General features: G+C 34.8%; 2 protein-coding genes across 5 annotated transcripts in view; both read right to left on the minus strand.

Moving 5' to 3' along the window:
* Window positions 1-7,398, minus strand: part of gria2b (glutamate receptor, ionotropic, AMPA 2b) — a 73,467-nt gene extending 66,069 nt beyond the window's left edge. For all 4 annotated transcript variants that reach the window (XM_088991111.1, XM_088991113.1, XM_088991110.1 and 1 more), the window contains exons 1-2: window positions 7,085-7,398; window positions 6,827-6,967 (exon numbers count right to left, since the gene is read on the minus strand). In XM_088991111.1, the coding sequence (XP_088847237.1) occupies window positions 6,827-6,967; window positions 7,085-7,187 (244 nt within the window). In that variant the 5' untranslated portion in view covers window positions 7,188-7,398. The remainder of the gene's footprint in view (window positions 1-6,826; window positions 6,968-7,084) is intronic.
* Window positions 7,399-10,827: 3,429 nt separating this feature from the next.
* The window catches only part of glrbb (glycine receptor, beta b), a 32,231-nt gene continuing 20,883 nt past the window's right edge, over window positions 10,828-22,175 (minus strand). Inside the window, exons 6-10 of the mRNA XM_088991114.1 lie at window positions 21,234-21,316; window positions 21,007-21,147; window positions 19,677-19,829; window positions 14,153-14,454; window positions 10,828-12,876 (exon numbers count right to left, since the gene is read on the minus strand). Of these exons, the coding sequence (XP_088847240.1) occupies window positions 12,571-12,876; window positions 14,153-14,454; window positions 19,677-19,829; window positions 21,007-21,147; window positions 21,234-21,316 (985 nt within the window). The 3' untranslated portion in view covers window positions 10,828-12,570. The remainder of the gene's footprint in view (window positions 12,877-14,152; window positions 14,455-19,676; window positions 19,830-21,006; window positions 21,148-21,233; window positions 21,317-22,175) is intronic.

A 22,175-nucleotide genomic window follows, 5' to 3' on the forward strand; every position in this document is an offset into this window, starting at 1 on the left:
TTTAAGCGGGAATAAATAAAATAGATCAAGTTAGCAAGCTAGCTAATAGATAACTAATAGCCGGTCAGCTAGTTAGTTACAAAGCTAATAGAAAGCAAATACATAGCTAGCTAGGTAGCCAGCAACGGTGACCCCGTTCAACCGGGAATAACTCAAATAGATCAAGTTAGTTAGCTAGCTAATAGATAACTAATAGCTGGCTAGCTAGTGAGTTAGAAAGCTAATAGATAACAAATAGATAGCTAGCTATGTAGCCATCAACGGTGACCCCGTTTAACCGGGAATAACTCAAATAGATCAACTTAGCTAGCTAGCCAGCTCATAGATGACTACTAGATAGATAGATATCTAGCTAGTTAGACAGCCAATAAATAGCAAATAGGGGGCAAAAAGCTAGTTAGCCAGCAACTGTGACCCCGTTCAACCGGGAATAACTCAAATAGATCAAGCTATCCAGCTAATAGATGACTAATAGATCGCTAGCTAGCTCGCTAGTTAGACAGATCATAGATAGCTAGCTAGGTAGCCAGCAACGGTGACCCCGTTCAACTGGGAATAACTAAAATAGACCAAGTTAGCTCGCTACATAATAGATGGCTAATACATAGCTAGCTAGCTAGTTAGACAGCTAATAGATAACAAATAGCTAGCTAGCTAGGTAGCCAGCAACGGTGACCTCGTTCAACTGGGAATAACTCAAATAGATCAAGTTAGTTAGCTAGCTAATAGATAACTAATAGCTGGCTAGCTAGTGAGTTAGAAAGCGAATAGATAACAAATAGATAGCTAGCTATGTAGCCATCAACGGTGACCCCGTTTAACCGGGAATAGCTCAAATAGATCAACTTAGCTAGCTAGCTCATAGATGACTCATAGATAGCTAGATAGCTAGCTAGTTAGACAGACAATAAATAGCAAATAGGGGGCAAAAAGCTAGTTAGCTAGTTAGCCAGCAACTGTGACCCCGTTCAACCGGGAATAACTCAAATAGATCAAACTATCCAGCTAATAGATGACTAATAGATCGCTAGCTAGCTCGCTAGTTAGACAGATCATAGATAGCTAGCTAGGTAGCCAGCAACGGTGACCCCGTTCAACTGGGAATAACTAAAATAGACCAAGTTAGCTCGCTACATAATAGATGGCTAATACATAGCTAGCTAGCTAGTTAGACAGCTAATAGATAGCAAATAGCTAGCTAGCTAGCTAGGTAACCAGCAACTGTGACCTCGTTCAACTGGGAATAACTCAAATAGATCAAGTTAACCCTGGCGCTGGAGTGGACACCTATTTGCACATCGTCTGGCAGTGAATGAGTTAATATCTTCTAACCCTTAAAATAAAAGTGTGCAAAGCAAATAATTGTGCCCTTGTGATCAATTTGATTTTAAGACCGGCAGTGAGTGGAAGCTCATGCGATAATTGTGCAGTTTCTCCCAAAATAAGTGACCAAAATCAATAAGCAGATCATCTTGTACAAGTGTTAATCAATTTCAAGCGCTGTCTTTTATTTTGACGGTATTGGAGGAAAATGGCCAATGAAAGCATATTACATCCGATAAAGCTTCACAAAAAGACGATTTATTCTGAAATGTTGACATTTTTTGTTTTCAATACTAGGCAGTACAAGACTAGGTTTCATATTACACATTGCTTTGGAAATCCATTTTTATTGACGTTTCATAGCATTGTTAGCAGGTGTGCTATTATATAACAATCAAGTATAAAAAAATGCGCATCATATATTTTTTTTTCGCCTCAAGAGTTTACTGAAAATGAAAGCGTCAACATTAAAAAGCATTTCACGACTCTCTAGCGCGAAAGCTAGTCTCGTAAATGTGGGGATAGCTATCTAGCTAACTCGCTATCTATTAGCTATGTCCTTGAGAGTTTCGAAAGGCGCTGATCTTCTTCTTCTTATTATTAGCTATCTCTTAGCTAGCTAGCGAGGTTTTTATCTATTTAAGTTACTTCCGGGTTGAGTGAACGCTGGCGCTGGATATCTATAAGCTATGTAGTTGGTTGGCTATCTATTAGCTATCTATTGGCTAGCTGGCTGGCTATCTGTTAGCTATCTATCCGACTGGCTATCTATTTATTAGCTAGCTAGCTATCTATTGGCTATCTGATAGCCAGTTAGCTGGCTGGCTATCTATTAGCTGTCTGATAGCTAGCTACCTCGCTTTTTATCTATTTACGATTTATTTAATTATTTTCTCCATCAGTTTATTAACATGGTTTTATTCGTATTATTTATATATATATTTTTTTTCAAAATAAAAAATGATAATTTTACAAAAGTTAAATAATATTGTTTTTAAATTATTAAAACTGAACCTTTGATAAAGGTTGAAAAATATTTGTAAATTAATTCAAAATGAATATTTTATTAAGGTTGAAATATATGTTTAATCAATTATTAAAATGAATATATTTTAAATACAATATTTTTCAAAATTATTATAAATATTTTATAAAAGTTGCATTTGTTTAATTAATAATAAAATTAATAATAAAGGTTAAAAATGTTGTTTTTAAATGATTCAAAATGAATATTTTATAAAGATTGAAGATTTGAAAATTGAAAAGATTGAAAATTAGTAAATATGACTATATTAAAAAGGTTGTAAAGATTGAAACATTTTTATTATTAAAAATGAATATTTTACAAAAGTTTAAAATCTTTTTTTTAAATATTCACAATGAACATTTTATGAAGGTTGAAAAATATTTTGCGACAATTATTAAAAATGAATATTTTATAAAGATTTACCAGTATATTTTTTAAAAATTCACAATGAATATTTTATAAAGGTCGAAAAATATTTTTTTTCAAAATTCTTGAAAAGGTTGAAAAATATGTTTAAAAAATTATTTAAAATGAATATATTTTACATATATATTTTTCAAAATTATTACAAATGATGATGATGATTTTTATTTATATTTATTATTATTAATATTATTATTATTATTACTCAACTTACTCAACTCAATATGATGATGACGTTGAGGATGACGATGAATATTGTTTTTAAATTATTAAAAATGAACCTTTGATAAAGGTTGAAAAATATGTGTAAATTTATTCAAAATAAATATTTTATAAAGGTTGACATATATGTTTAATCAATTGTTAAAAATGAATATATTTTACATATAATATTTTTCTAAATTATTAAAAATATTTTATAAACGTTGAAAAATATTTTTTTAAATTAATAATAAAATTAATAATAAAGGTTGGAAAATATTGTTTTTAAATGATTCAAAATGAATATTTTATAAAGATTGAAGATTTTATATATGTAATATTTTTCAAAATTATTAAAAATGAATATTTTATAAAGGTTGAAAAATATTTGTAAAAAATATTAAAAATGAATATATTTTATATATATTTTTTTCAAAATTATTACAAATGATTATTTTATAAAGGTTAAAAAAGATTGTTTTTAATTCATTGAAAATGAATTAAAAAATATGTGCAAAAATATGTTTGATCAATTCTTAGAAAACAACATATTTTATATATAATATTTTTCAAAATTATTAAAATGAATATTTTATAAAGGTTGAAAAATATTAGTAAAAAATATTAAAAATGAATACATTTCATATATATATTTTTCAAAATTATTACAAATGATTATTTTATAAAGGTTAAAAAAGATTGTTTTTAATTCATTGAAAATGAATTAAAAAATATGTTCAAAAATATGTTTGATCAATTCTTAAAAAAGAACATATTTTATATATAATATTTTTCACAATTATTAAAAATGAATATTTTATAAAGGTTGAAAAATATTTGTAAAAAATATTAAAAATGAATATATTTTATATATATATTTTTCAAAATTATTACAAATGATTATTTTATAAAGGTTAAAAAAGATTGTTTTTAATTCATTGAAAATGAATTAAAAAATATGTTCAAAAATATGTTTGATCAATTCTTAAAAAAGAACATATTTTATATATAATATTTTTCAAAATTATTAAAAATGAATATTTTATAAAGGTTGAAAAATATTTGTAAAAAATATTACAAATGAATATATTTTATATATATATTTTTCAAAATTATTACAAATGATTATTTTATAAAGGTTAAAAAAGATTGTTTTTAATTCATTGAAAATGAATTAAAAAATATGTTCAAAAATATGTTTGATCAATTCTTAAAAAAGAACATATTTTAATATGTAATATTTTTCAAAATTATTAAAAATGAATATTTTATAAAGGTTGACAAATATTTGTAAAAAATATTAAAAATGAATATATTTTATATATATATTTTTCAAAATTATTACAAATGATTATTTTATAAAGGTTAAAAAAGATTGTTTTTAATTCATTGAAAATGAATTAAAAAATATGTTCAAAAATATGTTTGATCAATTCTTAAAAAAGAACATATTTTATATATAATATTTTTCAAAATTATTAAAATGAATATTTTATAAAGGTTGAAAAATATTTGTAAAAAATATTAAAAATGAATATATTTTAAATATATATTTTTCAAAATTATTACAAATGATTATTTTATAAAGGTTAAAAAAGATTGTTTTTAATTCATTGAAAATGAATTAAAAAATATGTTCAAAAATATGTTTGATCAATTCTTAAAAAAGAACATATTTTATATATGTAATATTTTTCAAAATTATTAAAAATGAATATTTTATAAAGGTTGAAAAATATTTGTAAAAAATATTAAAAATGAATATATTTTATATATATTTTTTTCAAAATTATTACAAATGATTATTTTATAAAGGTTAAAAAAGATTGTTCTTAATTCATTGAAAATGAATAAAAAAATATGTTCAAAAATATGTTTGATCAATTCTTGAAAAAGAACATATTTTATATATAATATTTTTCAAAATTATTAAAAATGAATATTTTATAAAGGTTGAAAAATATGTGTAAAAAATATTAAAAATGAATCTATTTTATATATATATTTTTCAAAATTATTACAAATGATTATTTTATAAAGGTTAAAAAAGATTGTTTTTAATTCATTGAAAATGAATAAAAAAATATGTTCAAAAATATGTTTGATCAATTCTTAAAAAAGAACATATTTTATATATAATATTTTTCAAAATTATTAAAAATGAATATTTTATAAAGGTTGAAAAATATTTGTAAAAAATATTAAAAATGAATATATTATATATATATATATATATATTTCAAAATTATTACAAATGATTATTTTATAAAGGTTAAAAAAGATTGTTTTTAATTCATTGAAAATGAATTAAAAAATATGTTCAAAAATGTTTGATCAATTCTTGAAAAAGAACATATTTTATATATAATATTTTTCAAAATTATTAAAAATGAATATTTTATAAAGGTTGAAAAATATTTGTAAAAAATATTAAAAATGAATATATTTTACATATATATATATATTTCAAAATTATTACAAATTATTATTTTATAAAGGTTAAAAAAGATTGTTTTTAATTCATTGAAAATGAATTAAAAAATATGTTCAAAAATGTTTGATCAATTCTTAAAAAAGAACATATTTTATATATAATATTTTTCAAAATTATTAAAAATGAATATTTTATAAAGGTTGAAAAATATTTGTAAAAAATATTAAAAATGAATATATTTTATATATATATATATTTCAAAATTATTACAAATGATTATTTTATAAAGGTTAAAAAAGATTGTTTTTAATTCATTGAAAATGAATTAAAAAATATGTTCAAAAATGTTTGATCAATTCTTGAAAAAGAACATATTTTATATATATTTTTCAAAATTATTAAAAATGAATATTTTATAAAGGTTGAAAAATATTTGTAAAAAATATTAAAAATGAATCTATTTTATATATATATTTTTCAAAATTATTACAAATGATTATTTTATAAAGGTTAAAAAAGATTGTTTTTAATTCATTGAAAATGAATTAAAAAATATGTTCAAAAATGTTTGATCAATTCTTGAAAAAGAACATATTTTATATATAATATTTTTCAAAATTATTAAAAATGAATATTTTATAAAGGTTGAAAAATATTTGTAAAAAATATTAAAAATGAATATATTTTATATATATATTTTTCAAAATTATTACAAATGATTATTTTATAAAGGTTAAAAAAGATTGTTTTTAATTCATTGAAAATGAATTAAAAAATATGTTCAAAAATATGTTTGATCAATTCTTAAAAAAGAACATATTTTATATATAATATTTTTCAAAATTATTAAAAATGAATATTTTATAAAGGTTGAAAAATATTTGTAAAAAAATATTACAAATGAATCTATTTTAAATATATATAATATTGTTTCAAAGTTATTAAAAATGAATATTTTATAAAGATTGCAAAAAATAGTTAATAAAAATGAATATTTGATAAAGATTGAAATTTATTCTTAAAAAATGATGAAAAATGAATATTTCATAAAGATTAAAAAATATCTTTTTAAATTAGTAAAAATTACTATATTATAAATGTTGACACTTGTGTTCTCCACCTTGACGCGCATCCAAGGATTCAATCAAAAACGGTTCTTATTCAACTCAATATGATGATGCTGATGATGACGCTGATCAACATGATGCGCTCGCCTCACCGACGTCGACGACTGCGAGCTTAGCATGATATTACGAACGTGACGGAATGAAATGATAGGATGCGGCCGTTGCCGTGGAAACAAACTTTTCCTCCCCTACCACCAACACCCTCCTTGCTCATCTCCCTTCGCATCCATCCAGAAACACATACACACCATATGGCGCAATGCTAATTTTTTTTTTTAAAGGCATACTCACAGCAATTGGTGACAGCGAAGCTATTGGCCACCTCCAGGTTGTCAATATGAGGCGTCAAGCGAAAGTCGGCCGTACCGAACTGGACCATGCCTATCCTGAAGGCGCTGTACTCTTGGTCGGCGCCCCTCGGAAAGAGCCCCCCTGTACGGGTTAAAAAGACACCGGCTTAGTCAGTCAGTCTTCCCCGAAAACGCAATGCGCTTACATTTTTCGCGCATATTTATTCATATTTTTCAATATATTTTTTTTTATACTCACCAATTTGGACGCTAGGCGAACCCCCCTGCACGCACCCCCACAAGACGAGAAGGAAGGACACAGAGAAATGCACAATTTTCTGCATGGCCGCGGCGGTCCGCATCTATCGTACAAACACTCAGGGAGGAGAGTCAGGAATAGCGAGATGGAAAATCAAGGCATTAAATCTCACGCATCTTATTTTTTTCAGTGCGATGAATGAGAACTAAGGTGGAAAATAAAAGGGGGGGTGACCCCAGTAGTCGAGGAAAAAAAGGACCCTTAGCGATGGAGCGGCGAGCGCTGCTGATTCCTGCTTCTAGTGCGGTGCTTCTCTCTTAGCATCACCCGCCGCCGCTACCACCGCTCTTCCCTTCCCCCCTCCTTCTCAAGCCGAGAACCGAATGCTAATGACGCACGGGCCGAAGATTGCCGAAAAGAGACACATATACAGTGATACCTTGGCTTACGAACTTAATTGGTTCCCAGAGTGTGTAAGGCGAAATGTGTGTATGCCAAAAAATAATTTCCCATAGGAAACCATTAAAATGAGAATAATCCGTTCCCAGGTCCCCATAAAACATCATTTTCTACTTTTCCTTATAAACACAGCAAAACAATGAAACAAATATTAAAGAGAATAAACAGGAAAAGTATAATTAAGTTGATAAATCATTAAAATGAAATTATTAAATAAAAGAAAAACTATTATGTACATAAAAATCAAGACAATAAAGTAAAAGAAAAACCGGCTTTAAAATCAATGAAAGGAAGCTCAATTATAACAAAACAATTAATGAAAGAAAATAAATGAAAAAAAAACAACATTTAGTAAATTAAAATAAAATCATTTAAAAAAACAAATACACTAAAATGAAACAGGGCTTAAAATTTAGGAAGAATATATAATACAACACTTAAAAATATTTCTAAAAATTATTAAAAATGAATATTCTATAAAGGTTGAAAAACCTTTTTTTTAATGAACATGTTATAAACGTTGAAAAATATTTTTAACAAATTATTAATAATGAATATTTCATTAAGGTTGAAAAATATTTGTAAACAATTATTAAAAATGAATATTTTATATCTATATATTTACATACTGTATTTATATACAGTGATACCTTGGCTTATGAACTTAATTGGTTCCCAGACAGAGTGTGTAAGGCGAAATGTGTGTATGCCAAAAAATAATTTCCCATAGGAAACCATTAAAATGAGAATAATCCGTTCCCCGGTCCCCATAAAACATCATTTTCTACTTTTCCTTATAAACACAGCAAAACAATGAAACAAATATTAAAGAGAATAAACAGAAAAAGTATAATTAAGTTAATAAATCATTAAAATGAAATTATTAAATAAAAGAAAAACTATTATGTACATAAAAATCAAAAAAATAAAGTAAAATAAAAAACGGCTTTAAAATCAATGAAAGCAAGCTCAATTATAACAAAACAATTAATGAAAGAAAATAAATGAAAAAAACAACATTTAGTAAATTAAAATAAAATCATTTAAAAAAACAAATACACTAAAATGAAACAGGGCTTAAAATTTAGGAAGAATATATAACACTTAAAAATATTTCTAAAAATTATTCAAAATGAATATTCTATAAAGGTTGAAAACCCTTTTTTTAATGAACATGTTATAAACGTTGAAAAATATTTTTAACAAATTATTAATAATGAATATTTTATAAAGGTTGAAAAATATTTGTAAACAATTATTAAAAATGAATATTTTATATCTATATATTTACATACTGTAAAATATTTGTAAACAATTATTAAAAATGTGATACCTTGGCTTACAAAATTAATTGGTTCCCTGAGTGTGTAAGGCAAAAAGTGTCTATCCCAAACATTAATTTCCCATAGGAAACCATTAAAATAAGAATAATCAGTTCCCAGGTCCCCGTAAAACATAATTTTCTACTTTCTAATTTTCTAAGCCTTAAAACTACACAAAATATACCTTATTTTATGTATAACAAATGTGCTATTGTATTGTAATTAAAGAAATAAACTGTACTATATAATAAAGTTGTTTTATTTACCTTTGTGATGGTCATTGATGGCTTGATGGAATGGAGTGGCCATCTAAAGGAATGATTCCTGGTAAACTTTGGCAGCCTTTGTGTCAGAACTGGCTGCCTCACCGTGACGAATGACACCATGAATCCTTGTACGACACTTAAAGTTCTCGAACCATCCGTGGCTAGCCTTGCAATCATCAATGGATGACGGACTTCCAGGTTGCCTCTTGACGATATCCGAGTGAAGTTGCCGTGCTTTCTCTGTGATAATTTTACCTAGTTCTTCATCAATTGTGTTCTGGAAACTGTCCCCATGTAAATATAAGTGCTTCTTACTTCTTGTACTGTAGTGCGGTGATTGTGTCTTGAGACGTTAGCTGATGACATGCTGCCCACCACGGCTTGAATCCTGGCATCCTGCAGGGCGGTCATGGTGAGAGGTCATGTCGCATTAGTACTTGCCCTGTGTGATATAGGTTAGCGCACTAGTATGCAGTGTGCTTGCGTGAACACAAACACACGCACATATATTCTTGTTTCAATGGTTTTGTGAGGTCCGGATAACTCCAGATAAGGAGTGAGGACCACCGTTGCTGATAAATTTAGACAAGTAGTGTTACAGTCAAAGACTAAATGTCACCCCATTTCCCACTTACAACAAAAACAAAGAAATAAAAAATGGACTGAAACTGAAATAACAGCAGGAGTGAGGACTCTGAATGGGTACATTCAAAGTCCTCACCCCTGCAGGGAATTTGGTAAAAAATGTCGTTTTACTTTTTGTGGTATGAACTTTTTCCTCTCATTAACCACACACGCACACACATAAACACAGTGAGTAAAAAGTGTGTGTATCCAAGTTAAATGAAAATACACACCAAAAAAATCATTTTGAGTGAACTTGTGAGGACCTAGCTGAAACTTTAACATATGCATATATAGACCCTCTCGAAGCCTGTAGAATGTAAAACTTGTTAGGACCAGCCAAAAGGTCCTCACTTGTCAAAAATGTCCTCACTGCATATGGTATAAAATGTGAGTGGTCCTCACAAGACTAGTCATACAAACAGACACATTGACTGGAGTCGCATTAAAGCATGTCAGGGTAGTACACAGGTCATCATACAACAGCACAAATCTTCAGTTCTTAAACGGAGCCTCTCATCTGCTTGCAACGCTGCTACGTTAGCATTAAACGATCAGGAAGATAACTGATCACCAATTCAGAGCATTGATGCGTATTTGGAACTGTCGCAGTTTGGAATTGAAGCGGATTTATGTGAGGCAATTTATTTTCGTCAATGGATGCTACAGCTTGGTGTTTGCTTTTAACATTGAGCGTGTAGGATAATAATAAGAATAATACATTTCATTTCTAAGCACCTTTCAAAACTCTCAAGGTCACTTTACAGTCACAGGATCAGTTTTTCCATGGGTGAGCAGCAGCAGCCACATGCGCCAGCATTCACTCAACCTGGAAATAGAAAGCTAGCTAGCCAGAGGGGTCCTTCTTATAGGCTGAAAAAACAGATGTAAAATGTGTTTTGTCTAGTTTGATGTACCATATTTTACGATGTATAAGGCACACTGGAGTATAAGGCGCACCCCCAATAAATGGTGTATTTTTCAAATATATTTCCATATATAAGGCGCACCGGACCATAAGGCACACCTTCAATGAATGACAAGTTTTCCAAATATAATATAATGGCTCAATATGACTTCACATATAAGGCGCACCTACGTTAGAGGCGCACGGTCATCTTTAGAAGAAAATCACCACTTTTGGGTGTACCTTATACACCGGAAAATACTGTAAAAATGTCACCAAAGGGAAAAATGTATCTTCATCTCCTTTTCAGAGTCACATCATCACGTTACGTTAAAAGTCATCTTTTTATTGAGCTTTTGCTTGCAACCCGCATACACAGGTGGAAAACATCACAGTGGAGAGGCGGCAAGGGGGCCTGTAACTCAAGAGCAAAAATATTAGGGGAACCTCATCGACCCCCCCCCACCCGAAAAATTTCATTTTAAATGCTTATATATATATATATATATGTTTGCACATGCACGCGTTTCCCGGCTTTAAAATACATGCAACGTGACAACGGAAAGTTCCTCCAGGCCAGTTGAAAAACATCAAACAAATAAGCTCCTGATAAATAGAAGCTATGTATACACACATTGTATTTATACGTGTATATATACATATACATATACATATAGTATATGTATACGCAGTGTGTAAGGCTAAAAGTGTGTATTCCAAAAATTAATTTCCCAGAGGAAACAATTAAAATGAGAATAGTCCGTTCCCAGGTCCCCATAAAATATGATTTCCTACTAAATAAGCCATAAAACTACACAAAATATACCTTAGTTTATGTATAATAAATGTGCTATTGTGTTCTAATGAAAGAAATAAACTGCACTGTATAATAAAGTCATTTTATTTACATTTGTGATGGTCGTTGATGGCTTGAGGGAATGGGGCGGGAGGAAGTCGGAATTGCTGTTTGGAAGGAGAGTCACATTCCAAGATGGTGAAAGAAGAAGGTTACGTTCCTCATCAAGTGTTTAATGCTGAGGAAACCGGCCATTCCATTCCCCCAAGTCATCAACGACCATCACAAAGGTAAATAAAACGATTTTATTATATAGTACAGTTTGTTTCGTTAATTTTAATACCATAGCACATTTATTATACATAAAATGAGGTATATTTTGTGTAGTTTTAAGGCTTAGAAAATTAGAAAGAAGAAAATTGTTTTATGGGGACTGATTATTCTGATTTTAATGATTTCCTATGGGAAATTATTTTTTGGGATACACACTTTTTGCCTTACACACTCTGTCTGGGAACCAATTAAGCCCGTAAGCCAAGGTATATACATATCTTCTTCTTTTTCTTTCGGCTTTTCCCTTCAGGGGTCGCCAGAGCGAATCAATGTCCTCCGTCGATCCCGGTACATACAGTAAAGTCTCGTTATATCGATATTCAAGGGAGTCCGAAAAAATATCGATATAACCGGGACTATCGATATATCCGACCCTGTTGTCATGTAATTTTCTCTGTGTGTGCATAGAAATAGTATCGATATAACCGGGACTATCGATATATCCGATATCGATATAACGAGACTTTACTGTATATACATCTAAATTTCTTATTTCCCCTCATTGGTGGGCCGGATTTTAAAAATTAGCGTGCCCCATATGCGACCCAGAGGCACAAAGTTTGCCCACCACTGATATAAGCAATTTTTTTTAATAGAAGTGTGCATTTGGAAAAGCTGTTTGATTGATTAAATCATAAGCAGTGATGATAAATAACATTTAAGATAAATAGATTATATACAGTAGTCTTAGTTCTATATGGGGGAGATTACGGGAGGAAGCGTGGGTAGGGGTGGGGGGAGGTGATTAAAGGTGTCTAAAGGATTAAAAGTGTCTGCAATCACAAGTAACAAGACCAGTAGATGACATTGAAGAAGAGAAAAGAAAAGGGGAAGAGAGCCCTGGCATACAGATCCACACGTTTGGCAGCGGACGGGATGACGGGCTTGGGCGGTGGCGGCTTCTTGTTGTTCTTGGCCTTCGATTTGCCGCCGCCGCCGCCGCCGCTGGCCGTGTCAATGGCCTTGCCGTAGCAGTCAAAGTTTGACAGCTCAAAGTCCCGCGGGAGTGAGCCCACGATGCTAAAGTCGTTGGTGCGTAGGTCCGACTTGGATGTGCAAACCTTCTTGCAGCGCGTCTCCGCCACCTGGAAGCATACGCTTGATGTTAATGTCCGTTCAACAAATCAGACACGGACAATTGCAGTGGGCTGTCATTTTCAAATTGCAAAGGCAGTTAGCTATTGGGGAAAAAATATATATATAAAACTGAACATGTTTTTTTGTAATATGACAAGAATTGCATTTGTTTTCAAGTCAATTAAATTCAGTGTTTTATACTAGATAGTGAGCAAGATAGCTCGCAAAATAGATAGCTAGCTAGAGATAGATAGATAGATAGATAGATAGATAGATAGATAGATAGATAGATAGATAGATAGATAGATAGATAGATAGATAGATAGATAGATAGATAGATAGATAGATAGATAGATAGATAGATAGATAGATAGATAGATAGATCAGATAACTAAAAGATAGCAAATAGCTAGCAAATAATAATAATAATAATAATAATACTAGCCAGTCACTTAGATAGTGAATAGATAGCTAGCTAGATAGCAAATAGCTAGCAAATAATAATAATAATAATAATAATAATCCATTTTATTTCTAAGTGCTTTTCAAAACTCTCAAGGTCACTTTACAGTCACAGGATGTGTTTTTCTGTGGGTGAGCAGCGGCAGCCACACGCGCCAGCGTTCACTCAAACCGGAAGTAACTCAAATAGATAGGAAGCTAGCTAGCTAGCTAATAGATATCCAACAGATACCTAGCTAGATAGCCAGTCAGTTAGATAGTCACTAGCTAGCTAGCTAGATAGCCAGTAAGTGAGATAGTGAATAGCCAGTTAGATAGCCAATAGCTAGCCAGATAGCTAATAGCTAGCAAATAATAATAATAATAATAATCCATTTCATTTCTAAGCGCCTTTCAAAACTCTCAAGGTCACTTTACAGTCACAGGATGTGTTTTACCTTGGGCGAGCAGTGGCAGCCACATGCGCCAGCGTTCACTCAACCCCGGAGTAACTCAAATAGATAGAAAGCTAGCGAGCTAGCTAATAAATGGGTAATAAATAGCCAGATAGCCAACAGCTAGACAGCTTAAAGCCAGCCAGCTAGGCAGCTTATAGCTAGCCAGCTAGCTAATGGATAGCTAACAAATACCGAATAGATAGTTAGAGAGCCCTTTGGCAGTCAACAGGATAGCAAGGAGACCTGACCGCTTGAATCCTGACCGTTTTAGTACGCAGACATTTTGTTGACGGCCTTTCCCACGTTTTGCATATTGAAGTCTTATTCAGCCCACATAACAGTGACGTGAAGTCGAAAAACGGGGGTAGCGGCGGCATTGACTGACATGTAAGGTGCTGACATGGAGTGGCGTCCCCCCGGTGCCATTGACGGTGTTGTTCCTGGCGGCGGCATTGACGGCGCCCTTCCCCGCCGCCTTCTCCTTGGACGCCATCTTGGCCTTCTCCGCCTCGATACGTTTGGGACTGTTGAGCATGACCTGCACGACGGCGTACTCTACCAGCGAGGCAAAGCCGAACAGCAGGCAGGCGATCAGCCAGATGTCGATGGCCTTCACGTAGGAGACCTTGGGAAGTTCCGATGCCAGGGAGGTGCACTCGGACGACAACGACAGCACCGACAGGATGCCTACGGGTGAGGAAACGCAACATGGGGACGTCACGCTAAGGTGGCGACATTTGGAAAATGTATCCTTATGTAAAACCGTAATACAGATTTGACCAAACATCATTTGGTACCTTAATCCAGTCCTCAGTGCATAATTTGAAATCCAAATCTGTCAATTAGGAATTTCTCCAATGTGAGACAAATAAAGGTTATATCATCTCATTTCATCTAGATTTGAACCTTAAAGGACAACCGACACCATTTTTTGTATCCTAACTGACATCAGAAAAACGTTTTATAGCATCTAAAATACCCAAAACACGCAGGCTAATATTTTTAGTCAAATGCAAAACACCAATAAAAATGACTTAGTGTCCCAAAACTACTTCAAAATAACCCCGGAGATGCCGAGTTTCAGAAGGTCCCGCCCCCTTGTTCGTGACGTCACGGCAGGACGTCTTGCCTTGCTCTACCATCAAAACAATGGCTTCAGATTCGGAGAAGATGCTCTCTTGTTACTCATCCGGTTATGAATATGATTCAAATACAGTAAAGTCTCGTTATATCGATATTCTCGGGAGTCGGAAAAAATATCGATATAACCGGACTATCGATATATCCGATCCTGCGGCATGTAAATTTTCTCCTTGCGTTCATAGAAATAGTATCGTAATAAGCAGTACTATCGATGTAACCAATATCGATATAACGAGACTTTACTGTAGTTCTGAAGAGGAAAGCATAAATGTAATGCAATCGATTAAAGAAGTCCTGTATCAATTCGAGCTGTCAGGACTCCAATGTAGCAACCCAGAAAATGCACAAGATGGCGCCCAAGCTCTGTTGGAAATGGGCTGATTTGTCTGCTTGGAATTTGTGTCAACTAGTATCAAATAGTAGTCTTGGTGCAACACACAACGATTCACCATCGCGTTATTTATGTGTTTTCCTTCTAATTTCACCATCAACATGGATCAACACGAAGTTTCCAGACCAAACAAAATACCCAAAATGCATTGTGGGTCGCTTTTCTCGGTCAGGGGTGTTCCAGACGTGATGTCACGTCAGGCATCGTCATCAACTCGAAAACAAGATATGCTGAATCTTCAGCGCGAGTCTTAAAACGTAAAATATCGCTATATGCCGTGGAATCTGTAAAATACGCTCAGCAGAAGTCATTTGAAGTGATTTTACAAATTATGGACACATCTTGTCCGGTGGCGTCGGTTGTCCTTTGATACTTGAAAACCTAACCCTAGTTGAAGGCCTCATGCAAATTGTCACTATCTGCAACTCTCATTTGAAACCCAAACCCTAACATGAAGCCCTAACCCTGGTAAGAAACATTAGAATCATCTTTGAATCATCATGGAATTTAACAAGTTTGATTTGCTTTCGCGGGCCGAAAAAAATGATGCGGCGGGCCGGATTTGGCCCGCGGGCCTTGACTTTGACACCTGTGGTTTAGAGAGTTAATGGCGACGTGGGAAGAAGCTGTTTAAATGTCTGCTGGATTTGGTGCGCATGGATCGGTAGTGCGTGTCTGAGTAGCTGGAAAAGGTGGTGGGCACGGTGCGGAGGGTCCAGTAGGATTGGCAGTGAATGAGTTAATCACACTGCAGCTTTCCCGCCCACCCCCACCCCCACCCCCCAAGCACTTAGCGCAGGTGGCTACATTCCCTCAGTGCCCAAGTACAACTTTGGACTACTAAACAAACATCCACACAAAAACACAGAGGGGGAACAAACAAGAGTGGCGGCACACACCTGAGTGTGGAGTGACCTTCAGTGATCCCAATTAGTGAGGAGTGAAGAGGGCGCGTCCATGCCGAGTGGAGGTGATGATGACATGAGGGAGGTGACGATGGATGACTGGAGGCAGGATGGAGGACACGCATGACAAAGCAAGTCATGCACCACTACATAAACGCCTTTGATGACAACTTCACTTTGAAAAGCCTTCATCTGTAACCCAATCCTTGGGATGAGACGCTAAGGTTTGAAACCTTACTCATCCGTGGAATCTTGATTTGAAACACACAAACCCTGAACTTGGAACTGTGTTTTAAAATCTGAACCTCTGCATCAAACTCTGGTTTGATGAAAACTCTGAGATTAATTTAAAATCATACTTTGAAGCACAGCTCCGAAACAAGTTAATTTAAAACAAGATGGCGCCCGTGTAGGCAGCTGTCAGCTTTTTTGTTGTTGTTTTTTTTTTGTCACTTTGAGTTGTTGTGCGTCGTATGAAACGGATACGGATTGTTTTTCAGCATCTTTTGGCCATGACATTCATCAAGGAGACTGCGCTGATTGCCCTATTTGCTCTGGTAATCAGGCCAGTCGTTAGTCAGGACAATAGGAACAATCAGTGGAGCCGCAGGGAGTAGTCCTCTGCTCCCCCAAACCTGAGAGCAGGGACCTATCATAGAAGAGTCCGGCACCGCCATGTCTGGACAGTAGGGATATATATACACAGTAAAGTCTCGTGATATCGATATCGGATATATCGATAGTCCCGGTTATATCGATATTTTTTCGAACTCCCTTGAATATCGATATAACGAGACTTTACTGTATATATATATATATATATATATATATATATATATATATATATATATATATATATATATATATATATATATATATATATATATATATAGGGCCGAAACTACCAGTGAGACTTTAGTTCGCTGAAGAAGCATCTTGGATAAGAAGCAAAATGTCCGGCACCTTCAAAGAAGTACAGATGACGACTGAAGAAACCTTGTCATCGATGGACCACACCTGTACGACTGAGAGCTTACACAGATGTGCAGCACTGTTTTTGATTGAGAGGAGGGTCAGTATCATTGCTTTTTTACGCCTGTAATGGGCAGCATTTTCACAGCCCTGGTTTGTTCAGCGGAAAAGTCAGTGCTGTTGGATGGATACAGGGCTTAAGGAGCCCGATGCGTATGTGGAAATGTCGCCGCTTGGAATTGAAGCGGATTTACGTAAGACAATCTCTTTCGGTCAATGGATGCTACAGCTTCGTGTTTGCTTTCCACATTTAGCTCGTAGCAGACATGCACATTTCACCATGACGTCCCTGATCCACTGGTGAAAAGGACGCTTTGATCATCTCCTCTTTCATCTAGAACTGCTTCATATCACAAAGAGGGTGCAGAATCTTTTGTGTTGTGTCACATTCTTTTTTATGTAGTTTTTTTTTTGTTATTTTGACTTCAAGATGGCGCCACTAAAGTGGCTGCCTTTACAGCAGTTCCTGTATTTATTTTTTCTACTTCTTCCTTTCCTTTCCGCTTCCTTTAATCACTTTGCTGCTGTGAAATGTAAATGTCTCCACTGACAGACTAATAAAGGTAAATCCAATCCAATTTCAAACAAGGGACGGGCGATATTAAGTGGCGATATTGGACCAATACCGGTCTTAATTTGTATTTATTGGGTACTTCTGGAGGCTGATGATATTAGCCACAAATGATGAAGGCAAAATTGCTTCTTGGTAACAATTGATGCTAGGAGTTAGCTACATTGGGGGATTATCATCTATGTTAGCTCAAAAACTAAAGCTAAAGTCACTAAATTACGTTTTATCTGTCAACAGCATTTGAGTTATTGGTACTCCTGATTGGTAAGTACTCAACGAGGGAACACTCGTACTGGTATTGGTCTAAAATATTTTGGATTGAACACACTCCTGTTAGAAACCATAACCCGCATCTCCAACCCTAAGTTGAAACCCAAAGTATGCATTGAAATCCTGACCTTTGCTTAAAATCCTAAATGAAAACCTAGTTGTGACGTAAAACCGTCATTTGATTAGTTGTCCACGGAAACAAGATTGTACCACATTGCTAGCTGTGTCACGCTATATTTGACGCTCCACTCAGCTGCATTTCTCCGTCGTCTACCCTATTATTGCCTTTGATGCATTTCGGGAAGCCGCCTTATGGTGAACTAGACAACGCTGCGCTCGATTGAGATGCCGTTACAATTCACCTGCCCTTTCTGAATATGTGCACGTAGTCCTTGGCCTGCTTTGCTTGGTGAAGGACTTCAATCCCATCTGTCAAGCGCATCTGTTAAGGACTGATCGATGGGATCTAAAGGCGCAAGCTAGCATGCCTGTTAGGTGAAGTCCTTCACGCTGTCGAAGTGATTGATGGCAGGATGGCGGCCGTAAAAACAAAATAAATAAATAAATACCGTATTTTCTGATGTATAAGGTGCACCTAAAACCCTTGATTTTCTGGAGATGACCCTGCACCTTATACGCAGGTGTAAAAACATGGTAATCATTGTGACGTAGAGTGCCATCAACTTCACATATACAGTAAAGTCTCGTTATATCGATATTCAAGGGAGTCCGAAAAAATATCGATATAACCGGGACTATCGATATATCCGACCCTGTTTGCATGTAATTTTCTCCGTGCGTGCATAGAAATAGTATCGATATAACCGGGACTATCGATATATCCGATATCGATATAACGAGACTTTACTGTAATATGCGCCTTGTACTCCGATGCACCTTATACACCGGAAAATACGGTAATCATTGTGACGTAGAGTCACGTCAACTTCACATATAGGATGCGCCTTATACTCCGATGCACCTTATACACCGGAAAATACGGTAATCATTGTGACGTAGAGTCCCGTCAACTTCTCATATAAGGTGCGGCTGATACTACGGTGCGCCTTATACACCGGAAAATACCATAATCATTGTGACGTAGAGTGTCAGCAACTTCACATATAATATGCGCCTTGTACTCCGATGCACCTTATACACCGGAAAATACGGTAATCATTGTGACGTAGAGTCACGTCAACTTCACATATAGGATGCGCCTTATACTCCGATGCACCTTATACACCGGAAAATACGGTAATCATTGTGACGTAGAGTCACGTCAACTTCACATATAATATGCGCCTTATACTCCGATGCACCTTATACACCGGAAAATACGGTAATCATTGTGACGTAGAGTCACGTCAACTTCACATATAAGATGCGCCTTATACTCCAATGCACCTTATACATCAGAAAATACGGTAATTCGTTGATCCACCAGAGCATACAACCGCAACCCCACCCCATGTTCTATTTAGTATCGAGTGGGCTTTCACATCCGACTACCCCAAATGCTGTTCCCGCTGGTATATTTACATATTTTGTCAGCAAAGGTGAGCCAGCACACGACCTCGCAAAACAGCCACCTTACCCAAGGGCACTCTGGCAGCACTGGCGTCGGGGTTGATCCAGAAGGACAGCCAGGAAAGCACCACAATGAGCAGCGTGGGCGCGTAGACGCCCATCATGTAGAAGCCCACCTGTCGCCGCAGGGTGAAGATGACCTCCACGCACGTGTAATAGCCTGCCGGATCACAAGTTAGTATTATTGTCTGTATCAAGGATTAATGTTGGTGCAATGTTTAGGTTGATGTGCTGTGTACCTGAAGTATTGAACTTAAAGGACAACCGACACCAAGTTGTATGTGATCTTTCAAAGTGGATAAGAAACAAGTTGTGTCCATAATTTGTACAATCACTTGAAATGACTTTGACTGAGCGCATTTTACTAAGATTCCATCGTGTATAAATATATTTTACGCTTTAATACTCGCGCCGAACATTCAGGAAGTCTTGTTTTCCAGTTGATGACGATGACTGACGTGACGTCACGGAGGGAACGCCCCTGACCGAGAAAGCGACACACAATGCATTTTGGGTACTTTGTTTGGTATGAAAACTTCGTGTTGATCCGTGTTGATGGCGAAATTAGAAGAAAATCCCCAATTCGCAGCTCATTTTGATGCAGTTTTAGCACACTTGATGTCATTTTTATTGATGCTTTGCATTTGACTAAAAATATCAGCCTGTGTGTTTTGGGTATTTTAGATGCTATAATACGTTTTTCTCATGTCAGTTAGGAAACAAAAAATGGTGTCGGTTGTCGTTTAAGAGGACAGGAACTAGTTGATGAAAAATCCAACATTTTTTTTCAATTGGACAGTGATAAAACTGGACGTTTCGCTTTCAAAGAAGTACAGATGACGGCTGAAGCAACCTTTTCATCGATGGACAACTCCTGTACGACTGAGAGCTTACACACATTTATTACACAGTACCGTTTATTTCTCTAATTACAATACAATAGCACATTTATTATACATAAAATAAGGTATATTTTGTGTAGTTTTAAGGATTATTTAGTAGAAAATTATGTTCTATGGGGACCTGGAAATGGATTATTCTCATTTTTAATGGTTTCCTATGGGTAATTAATTTTTGGGATACACACACTTTCCTCCTTACACACTCTTTCTGGGAACTAATTAAGTTCGTAAGCTGAGGTATCACTGTAACTGCATATTAAATCGTTTCCGTGTCTCGCCTTTATCATGTTTTCTCAAGTGTTAGCCCAAAGGGACATTTGACGAAATACATGAGTGTGAATTTCAAATGAGGCTTGCGCTCATTCGCGCCTGTCTCAAGTACGCAGGCAATCTTTGTGTCTGGTCTTGTTGCCATGGTAACCTGGTAGTGGTTACCTGTCCCTGAGTAGAACTTCGTGCAGTTGCCGTAGTCGATGTCTTCCTGTCGGATGTCAAACTGGGGTAAAGCGATAGCGTCCATCTGCACGGGGTCCCCCGTCTGCCACATGAACTGCAGGTCGTCCGTAGTGTAGCCGACTGGATTGAGACACAAAGCGTTCGTCTAATCTCATTACCGTGGCTTTAAAAGTGACATTTTTTTTATTGTTTCATTTGAGACTCACAACTTTCCAGTTGCATTTTACACCTCTGCGTGTCCATGGGGAACAACGTCAAGTCAAGCGGACAAGACAGCGTGACGGACAACCTGCGGGTTGGAGGAAGACGTGTTTTTTAATCATGTCTCATTTACACCATAGCAGCAGGAGACTCATTTGTGACAGATTAATAGCAAACTCATGACAAAAAGTTAGCGGACACCAGGGCAGACAACTCTGAAAAGTTGCCTGCCCCATTTTTGATGAAAAGGTTTCTTCAACTGTCATCTGTACTTCTTTGAAGGTGTCGGACGTTTCGCCTCTTATCCAAGAAGCTTCGTCAGCAAACTAAAGTCTTAATGGTAGTTTCGGTCCTATATACAGTAAAGTCTCGTTATATCGATATTCAAGGGAGTCCGAAAAAATATCGATATAACCGGGACTATCGATATATCCGACCCTGTTTGCATGTAATTTTCTCCGTGCGTGCATAGAAATAGTATCGATATAACCGGGACTATCAATATATCCGATATCGATATAACAAGACTTTACTGTATATATATCCGTACTGTCCAGACCTGGCGGTGCCGGGCTCTGCTATGATTGGTCCCTGCTCTCAGGTTGGGGGAGCAGAGGACGAATCCCTGCGCCTCCACTGATTGCTTCTATTATCCTGACTGACGACTGGCCTGATTGCCCAATTTGCCCTGGTATTATTAAATAAAGCAAACATTTGATTTGAAAAAAAATATTTGTTTCTTTTTCTTTGAAGAAGTTGTCGGCCACCCGAACGGAGACGTTTTGTAAATTGTACGACCGGCGGAAAAAGTTGCACGGCCCGGGCATCCGGGCAGACGCTATTTCAGACACTGTTAAGACCGAGAATATTATCGTGTGAAATTACAGCAGCACATGATTACAATCAATCTACTGATGCCTCAGGGAAATTATCTGCCTACCTTATTG

The sequence above is a fragment of the Hippocampus bargibanti genome, linkage group LG02 (assembly GCF_051943395.1).
Source record: "Hippocampus bargibanti isolate YZ-2025 linkage group LG02, ASM5194339v1, whole genome shotgun sequence".
NCBI classification, from domain to species: Eukaryota; Metazoa; Chordata; class Actinopteri; order Syngnathiformes; family Syngnathidae; genus Hippocampus; species Hippocampus bargibanti.